Raw genomic sequence first — 9,893 nt, forward strand, 5'->3', positions numbered from 1 at the left:
TCGTATTTGTCTGAGGGAAACTTTAAAGCTCTTGGCAACACAGAGAAATTGGGGCTTTGGGGCTACTGGCAACTGAAGAGTTAACGGTCCAGTAAAGGACTCCCTGAAGTTTTGGAGATCCCAGGCTGGAATTTTACCGCTTGTTACAAAGAGCAAGGAAACCACACTTATTTTCCCACACACATCTAACCCCTATCTCTAAGATGTCTTGCCCATCATCAGCACACATTTAAGGTGGGAATTCTGAGGAGGGCAAGGCTAATGGAAATACTGTATATAAGAACTTTGTCCTTCAAGGGAAAAAAAAAAACCCATGCTCATTTCTGCAATACATATGCATTTCTTTCTACTCTCACATAGCTATTCCTTTCTCTACTAAATCACAGATGATGATGAGAAAAGAGGAGATACATTTGCCCCTTTCAATGAATTTGTTCATATACTTCCCCCATTTAATTGAAATTTATAGCAATTGAATAAATATATATTTGATAAATGCAATAGGAATGTTTGGCTACTTGTAGATATATGATTATTACACATTATTGGTGTTCAGAAAACTGCTGGATATTTTATGCAGACTGTTTATACTGGTTCTTTTAAGAATCTGATAATGCTCTTGAAAAATATAATAAAGCCACAAAATGAAATATCTTCATCACAGCATGCCTTCAGATTAATAATGTTCCCTTGTGATGCCTTTTTTCTCTAGCTGTCTTTCAGTATTTGGCCCTCATTTTACATGGACAGGGAACTTCCTTGAACCTCTATGGGAGCCACCTTTTAGTGCTCAAAAAACAAACAAAAAAACCCTTCCCTTTTGTTCTCTGAATCAGTTGACTTAGTCTAACTTGAATTTTTACTTTCAAGCAGCAGAGATACTGGTTTCTGCCCCTTATCCCCTAGACACACACAGACACAATTTTGTGAAGATGAAAATCAATTAAACCCTAGGATCTCTGTTCAGATGGTATTTCTCTTAAAGACATATAGAGTGAAAAGTCTAATTAAAATAGACCAGACATGTCATTGCAATTTGATCTTTCCCTGATGTTATTAAAAAACCATTTGAAACAAGACCATTTAGGGGAAAACGAGTATTGGAAATAATGAGAAAATTCCTCTTTGATGGTGAGAGAAATATACCCTATAAAATGATCATATCTGTTCAGTGATTTCAGAGAAATGTAGGACCCTCATCGTATGAAGTAATTGTGTTGCTATCTTCCAAAGTGGCCAAAATTTTGTACCCCAAGTAGCAATTAATATCTACCTTCTTAACTAAAGCATCTAATGGGAAGGCCACAGAATCTGCTGCATGCCATTTCCAAGCCATAGTCAAATCTGAGACGTGTTTATTGAGCATATGCTCACCTTGTCTTCTGCTTCTATGCCAAGAAAGGAAGCAAAAGATATAATCGCTTGCTCTGGAAAAGATTTTGGGAAATGAAGAAGAATAGAAAATGCAGACAAATACTGAATGGAGGGACACCTTGCTGTAAATATTTAGAGGCAACTATAGGTCCTGGGAGAGACTAGATGCTGAGGCTTCTCACCCTCATTCTGGCTCAGGGAGCCTCTTTGTGGGGAATCCATCTTGGTCTGGAGAAGAACCCCAGTTCCATGTAATTTGCATTTAGTTTTGGGCAAAGGCAACTCCCCATTCAGGCTGCCCCTGCTTGTTGCTCCCCAGCACTTCAGTGAACTGTGTAGAAGAAGCAGCTGAACAAATATAAGAGAGAACTTTAGGAACCCCAGGAAGGGAAGAGAGTCCCACTGGCCCTTTTACTAGCCCTAGACACACCCTGTGGACCTGAGATTAAACACAGAAACAAGGGTGGGGGAGGGGAGGCGTGAGAGCCCAAACGCCAACCTGGAAGCCTGGTCAGCACCTGACATGTGGTTCACACTAATCACCTGTGATACTTTTGGTTGTTTCAGACTGTGGAGCCAACTGTCATAAACAGTGCAAAGACCTCCTGGTTCTGGCCTGCCGGAGATTTGCCCGGGCCCCCTCCTTAGGCAGCGGTCATGGGTCACTGCCTGGAAGTCCTTCGTTGCCTCCAGGTAATGTCCTCAACTTTCTTTCCTACTGCGATTTCTCTCTGCTCACCTTCCATGCCTGCACTTTGGTTGGAGTCTGGATCTAAAGCTAGTCAGAGCCATTATAAACATAAAGGTCTTCAGGGTAAGCAGCAGTGGCTAAAGACCCTTGAACCCTACATGCTCCTTTTGGCTTTTGGGTCTTAATAACATGCAGTTCACCTGAGGTCAATTTCATTTCACCTCTGGTCTGTTCCTCTAGGACCTTACCCGTAGGACTCCTGTTGTTTGCACCCACTTTGACGGTTTGCTGAGAAGCAGTCAGATGTATGATTATTCACAATAATCACAGTAATCTTTCCCCTTCCAGTGCAGGATGAGGTTTTCGAGTTCCCTGGCGTCGCAGCTGGACACCGAGACCTGGACAGCAGAGCCATCACACTGGTCACAGGCTCCTCTCGCAAGATCTCCGTGCGGCTGCAGCGGGCCACCACCAGCCAGGCCACCCAGACTGAGCCTGTGTGGTCAGAGGCTGGCTGGGGGGACTCAGGGTCCCACACCTTCCCCAAAATGAAGTCCAAGTTCCATGACAAAGCAGCAAAGGACAAAGGCTTTGCCAAGTGGGAAAATGAGAAGCCCAGGGTGCAGGCTGGTGTGGATGTTGTTGACCGAGGCACTGCGTTCGAACCAGACCAGGATGAAGCTGACATGGTTGAGACCAGACAGGACGGTGAGGTCAGTGCTGGTCAAACCACAAATAAAATCAGAAGAGGGAGGCTGAAAGCAGCTGAGATGAGTGTTATAGTGAGTCCACAAGGCAGCCTGGTAGTTTTGAAAGCAGAATGGTTGGGAATCAAGACATATCACTTTTAGTCTTGTCTTTGGCTAGTTATGTGACTCTGGACAAATGGTCTCTTCTCCTTGGACATCAGTTTTATGATGCATAAAACTGAACCGAATGGGTTCTAAAACTCAGTGAAGGTTTCTGTGTCTGTATACTGACGTGATGTCCAGGGACCCTTGACTGTTGCTTGTATCCAATATAACAGTACGCTATACCCATCAGCTTAGTTTTCCAAGCTAGAATCAGGGTCCAAACTCAGAGGAGGCAGTGAAAGCAAAAGACATGTAGATAGAGAAGGAGAGCTGGAAACTCTTGCTCTTACTTAAAAAAAAAAAAAAAAGGCTTTTGACAGCATCATGGAGGAGAGGGTGGTGAATATCAGAGACATGGGGACCTCAGGGTTCTATGTGTCAGGCTTTGCCTCCACACAAAAAGTATGTTCAAATCAACCAAAGCAAGTTGGGAAACATATGGAATTTGTTAGAACAAGCTGAAAATATAAATTGATTCAAGATGGACTTAGATAAATTTATTAGTCAATAGTCCATAGTGTATTAAGAAAAAGGATTTGGGGAAATTGGTGTCACATTCCTAACCTGAAAGTAATGTCATGGAGGGAAGCCATTGCCTCCCTACTGAATCATTTTCATAAACAGAATATTAGGTTAGGTAGAGACCCTACTGGATCAAGCCGGTGCTCTTTTTTCTCATGACTGGTCCTCCACATTCCACCTGTCCTCAGGAGATCTAAGCGCACAATCTCCATAGTTTCCTATGATGGGAAAATCGCCAATGACCTTTAACCAAAATTCCTCTAGTTCCTTCCTCATCGAAGACAATTAGTAAGGATGCCGCACATGGTCTTCAGTAGTATGAAGTTTATTGTAAGTTCCTTCTGAGCCATTGTTTCCTTTCTTTTAACACCAACTTTTTTTTTTTTTTTTGTGGTACACGGGCCTCTCACTGTTGTGGCCTCTCCCATTGCGGAGCACAGGCTCCGGATGCGCAGGCTCAGCGGCCATGGCTCATGGGCCCAGCCACTCCGCGGCATGTGGGATCTTCCCAGACGGGGTCACGAACCCATGTCCCCTGCATCGGCAGGCGGACTCTCAACCACTGCACCACCAGGGAAGCCCTAACACCAACTTTTAAAACAGCTTTATTGAGATATAATTTATGTACTATAAAATTTACCCATTTAAAGTGTATAATTCAATGGTTTTTAGTATATTCACTGAGTTGCACAACCACCACTACAATCTAATTTCAGAACATTTACATCATGTGCTTCATGGACTACATGATCTTTTATTTCCCTCTATAAATCTTGAGTATACAAGGCACTGATCATTTGAGATGTTCCCTTGAAATTATCTGATAAACTGCTTTCTAGGAGTAGTCTGATTTTTTTAAATGAGATGCAGCCATACAACAGGTTCTGATTCGTATTGCAGGAAGGCTGACTTCAGGCTGAGGACACTGAAGGCAACTGTGTTGGCATTTGGAAGGAGCAAGATGAGACGCTCTGAAGAACACTCCAAAACTCAGGAAGTTATCTGAAAAGATATCTGGACATTTACTGCCTTGTGACACTGTGGTATCTCCCTTATTGAACTATGGGACAGAGGACTTACCCTATGAACTATTTATTTCCTCCTTCCCTGCTCCTAGTGAGGTGCCACAAAGACTGTGTTATGTAGTTGGTAGTTTTCTCTCCTATCTTTCTCTAGAACCATTTATATACGGGTGAAATGAAAGCTTTTGTGCATGTACTTGATATTCATTCTCTAAACTCAGACTTTGCTTTTTCTGTGAGAATGTTACTTCCGTATTTTTATAAACTTTTGAGGGGGGTGTTTAACGAGGAGTCGATTTAGGGGTCTTTTTGTGTGCTTTTTGGACGGGACCAGGACTTATCTTTTTGAGGGACAAGGAAGCTCTTCCAGACTTGGAAGGCAGTGGTTCTTCTAATGATGATCTGCTGCAAGGAGAAGCTGTTTACATTGTTCTTACCATACAGTTGCTATTATAATGTGTAACAAGTCACACTTCTATAATCATATAAGTCTTGCCAATTCTGCATCACTAGGTAGCTATGACACAGTCATGAAAACTATCCTAATATTTATCATTGTCATGGGGGGAAATTAACTAAATACATGTCCCATCTCACTAGGTTTAGCCATCTTTCATAAGACTGCTATTAAGAAGTATGAATAACAATTTAAAAAATCAATTCAAGTTTTTGGGAATAAAATTCAGGAGAAAAACAAACCATCCCTCAAACCCCTTACTGAAATGCAATTTTTAAAATTCAACCAGCAATTTTTAAAACCTCAAAATAGTTTTGAGAATTTTGTTTGTTATAAAAGAAAACTTTTTGGTTGTGAAAGAGAGCTCTCATGCTCTTCCTAAGAAATTGCCATCATGATTAAGAAGAGTCATAGAAAGCAAATCATCACAAACCACCTTTGATTAACATTTCATTTAAACTTTTAAAGTATCAATATTTTGAATATCTTCCTTTGACCCAACATTACTAGACGTGGGTCTGCTTCTTACATGATGAGAGAAGAAAGAACTTGGTTGAAGATGTTCAAAAATAGAGATGGGTTTGAGCCTATGGCTGAGGAGAATGACCTGCTACCAAGTGCCTAGTCAGAAACTGGACCCACAGAGGTGCACTGGTCTGCATTTGGTAGTTTAAGTGTATATAATCCACATAAGACTGAATTTGTTTCTTTTGGGGCAGTCGCTTCAATAAAAAAAATGCCTTTCTTCTCATTTTCCATTAGGTAAATGAAGACAGTTCTGTTCAGCAAACACTTGTTGAGTACCTGCTCTGGACAGGTCCTGTGTTAGATGCACAAAGAGGAACAACTCTTCATCTCTGCCCTTGGGAGCTGAGAGCCCATGGGCATTTAAGGCAAGATGACTCCTTAAAATAGAGTTTCAAATTCGCTAGAACTGACTTAATCATGCCAAACAGATTCAGAGATCAATTTGCAGAGATATTGCAAGTTAAATGAAGTTATTAGGTGAGGGAGTTGTGATTAAGCTCAAAAATGTAAGAACTCACCATTTGCGAGCACCTCAGAAAGCAAATAGCCTTCCCCAGTGTTGGTTCCATGTATATATACTCTCTATTCCTATTCATAAATGCAATGAAATACATATTAACAAAATTAAAAAGAGAAAATGGCAATTTAAGTACAAGAAACCCTTCTTCTGTGTGTGTTTTTTTTGTTAATGAATGTTAAGACTATTCTTTTTCTTCTCAAAGCAGTTATTTCACTTGCCACTTAGTTTGGGTTATTTTTTATTTTTCATATATAAGAAGAGTTTTATAGGATCAGCCTTCCTGTTACAATGATACTAAATGAACCTCGAGTAAAAACAAACCAAAAAAATAATAAAACTAACATATTATGTGTATATATGTACGTAAACTATTTTTGTATATGTGTGTATATATGTGCTTATATGTATACACAGGCACGCAAACACACACACACACACACATACTACTATTATTACTTTGCTGAAGAGGAATTCGAGTCCATAATAAAGCTGCTTTATAATTTTGATTATATCATTTACTCATAACCAATGGTGACTCTGATGTTTCCAATATGTCAATTTCCCATAATCAATAAAATAAGTAAATTAGGCAAACCCATGGTGGAGCAAAAAGAACTATGATGGTTGGTTCCTCCAGACCTTCCTTTTGTAGGTTTGATGACCACTGTCAAAGCAAAAACAAAACCAAACTCTTAACAGTGAATATTGGGAGTTCCCTGGTGCTCTAGTGGTTAGGATTCTGGGCTTTCACTGCTGTGGCCCGGGTTCAATCCATGGTCGGGGAACTGAGATCCCGCAAGCTGAATGGCACAGCAAAAAAAAAAAAAAAAAAATTAATAATATTAGATACCAAGAGAGGAAATGTTAGATACTGCAACTGGGTCTTCATTGAAGGATGTGCTAATTGTATTGATGCTTTTTGAGATCTGCCTAAATCAGAGAGTGATCCTAACCGGTATATGAACATTTTATGTTGAGTGGTGTTTCCTGAAGCAATAATGTCCCCAGATTTCCATGGTAAAACAGCCTCTCCAAAAGACAGAGAGGTTTGCTGTTTAACAATGAAGGCAGGACTCCTACAGAAGGAAGTACCAAACTGTTATTGATGGCAAGAAGCTTAAGCATTCCTAAGATAAACACCTTGATTTTTGACTGAGGAGGTAAATTCAGTCAAATGAGATTCCCACAGCATATCTTTGGCATGCAATCCACAGCCAGATTTAAATCCCATCTATGCTAGTTGTAGTCATGAGATCCTGGGCAAGTCATATACATCTATTTGAGCCTCAATTTTCACATTTGAGAAGGAGAGATTTTACCACCTTCTTCAACTACCTTATAGAGTTGTTGTAAGGATGAAGTCTAATAGTACATGTAGAAGTACTTTGTAAAGACCTTATAAATTAATATTATTTTACAGTTAAACAAGGTTCTTCTCTACAATTGTCTTCAGACTACATGTTTACATGGCTGTGTTCTTTGGAGGCTCTAAATCCAACATTTAACTAAATTTTGTGTCAAAGAATTAAAAAAAAGAAATATTCACAGGGGTTTTTCTTACGCCTGGCACTGTGTGTGTATAGGGTCAGTTCTGCTCTGTTTTCTAACATTAGCTATTCTCACTCTGTTTGAAAATAGGTAGACAAGATTAAGAAACCAAATGGGTAAAAAGTAAATAAGCTTAGAGAAAAATAGGTCAAAGTATAAATGTGCTTAAGAGGCTGACTCTTGGAAGAATTTATTTTACTACAGGGAGACAAGGAAAATAAAAATTAACTTTTCAAATAAAAAGGACTCCATTTATTTGACAACTAGAATGTATTTTATAGCGATTGAAGGTGGTAATGATAGGAAACTACTTGGAATTTAAGGCTCATTCAGGAAATATCTTCCTCCATGCTTCATCCAAAACTTGCTTGCTGAAGTTTAGAGAGTACTCAGACCTCAAACAACAATATTTATTCTCTTTTTAAAATGTTAATGGCAAGCACGTTGGAGTTCACATCTATTTAAGTGACTTGCAGTTTATACATAATAGCATAAGGAAAGCATCACATGGGGCATTCTATAAGGCAGTTGACCTGAATGCTTCAAAAATAAAATGTCTTAAAAAAAAAAGGGAAAAAGGATGAAAGGAGCAGTTATGGATCAAACAAAACAGAACAGAATGCAGTGTTGTAAACCTTGATTGGATTCTGAACCAAATAATAAATAAAGCAGACATTTTTGGAGGGCAACTGTGGAAATTTAAATGTGAACTACATATTAAATGACATGGAATGAATGTTAATTCACTCCAGTATAATGATTTTATGGTTATGTAGGAGAATGTCTTTATTTTTAGGAGATAGCTGGTGAAGTAGTTAGGGCTATTACAAGTTAATCACTAAAGGGATGTTCCCTATCAGCTTAAATTATACATCACGGCCCATCTCTGGGAAACCTGCCTCCCAGGTAATGAGCCTTAAGCTAAAATACCTTTGTTTAGCTCACAGGAAACATCCTGACCAGGCCCACCTGTGAATGACAGCAGGCAGGAAGAAGTTAACACACCCCTTCCGGAGGCGGACCAGAACCAGGAAATGTTTGACTTTACTCCCGCCACTTTTAGTATAAAAGAAGCCTGAATTCTAACTCAGGCAAGATGGTTCTTTGGGACACGGGTCTACCACCTTCTCGGTCTGCTGGCTTTCTGAATAAAGTCGGTATTCCTTGCCCCAGCAAGTCTCTTGATTTATTGGCCTGTCGTGCAGTGATCAGTATGAGCTTGGACTTGGTAACAAATTTTGGTGCAGTCAGCCAGGAGCCTTGCTGCTCGTGGCTAGCCAGCCCTGGTTGGGGAATTTTCAGTTAAGGCCCTAGCAGCTGCAGGGGTCACTTGCCCTGAAGATCCTCCTTTCAGATTTCCCCAAAGTGGCACTGGTTGCCCCAACGCTTGGCAGTTGGAGCAAGGACTCAACACTTGGGAGTTGATGGGTTCCAGACAGCAGGTAAGTCACTCTGGTGAGTACAGTTGGCACTTTCTTTCCTCCCTGGGACTTTTTCTCTGGAATAAGCCAATTTATTTTGTATTTGAGCGGGGTACACTGTTGATGAGAGAGAAGAGTTGTTGGACTTTTACCCAATTTGTGAACTGGTTCATTTGTTTCTTTGGATGATAGCATTTGTGTGTATAATTTGTGTTTTGCTTGTCTTGAATTTCTGTCTTTAAAAATGGGGAATGTTTCAACTATCCCTAAAGAAATCCTGTGTGGCATATTTTGGATAAGTGATCTGATTGTAACTATGAACCCATGGGTGAGAGGAAGATGATATTTTTTTGTAAAAATGTGTAGCCATAGTACCTGTCAGGAGTTTAGGCAGGGTTATCCTGGGGCCCTGTGCACCATGTACTGCTACTCTTGCTGTGTTAATTAAACAATTTATGGTCTCCTGTGTCGTTGGTGTATGTAAAACCCCAAGACCAAACTTGAGGGTTTATTTAGGATTTTCTGTTTGTCCTTTGGATTTTTCATTTTATTTTGTTTGGTACTGTTTCTCCATTTACAGCCAAATCAATTCTGTGATATTTAAAACTTTTTTTTTAAACATCTTTATTGGAGTATAATTGCTTACAATGGTGTTTTAGTTTCTGCTGTATAACAAAGTGAATCAGTTATACATATACATATGTTCCCATATCTCTTCCCTCTTGCATCTCCCTCCCTCCCACCCTCCCTATCCCACCCCTCTAGGTGGTCACAAAGCACTGAGCTGATCTCCCTGTGCTAGGCAGCTGCTTCCCAATAGCTATCTATTTTACGTTTGGTAGTGTATATATGTCCATGCCACTCTCTCACTTTGTCACAGCTTACCCTTCCCCTTCCCCATATCCACAAGTCCATTCTCTAGTAGGTCTGTGTCTTATTTCTGTCTTACCCCTAGG

The 9,893-nt window shown here is 40.1% G+C and overlaps 1 protein-coding gene across 5 annotated transcripts in view; it reads left to right on the top strand.

Annotated features, from left to right (window-relative positions):
• The window catches only part of RASGRP3 (RAS guanyl releasing protein 3), a 102,871-nt gene extending 97,994 nt beyond the window's left edge, over nt 1–4,877 (top strand). For 4 of the 5 annotated variants that reach the window (XM_032653556.1, XM_032653557.1, XM_032653555.1 and 1 more), the window contains 3 exons: nt 1,942–2,067; nt 2,414–2,778; nt 4,342–4,748. In XM_032653556.1, the coding sequence (XP_032509447.1) occupies nt 1,942–2,067; nt 2,414–2,778; nt 4,342–4,350 (500 nt within the window). In that variant the 3' untranslated portion in view covers nt 4,351–4,748. Of the gene's footprint in view, nt 1–1,941; nt 2,068–2,413; nt 2,779–4,341 lie in introns of all 5 variants that reach the window. The other variant, XM_032653558.1, reaches the window with a different exon arrangement.
• Nucleotides 4,878–9,893: the final 5,016 nt, after the last annotated feature.

This window comes from Phocoena sinus, chromosome 13 (genome assembly GCF_008692025.1).
Source record: "Phocoena sinus isolate mPhoSin1 chromosome 13, mPhoSin1.pri, whole genome shotgun sequence".
Lineage (NCBI taxonomy): Eukaryota > Metazoa > Chordata > Mammalia > Artiodactyla > Phocoenidae > Phocoena > Phocoena sinus.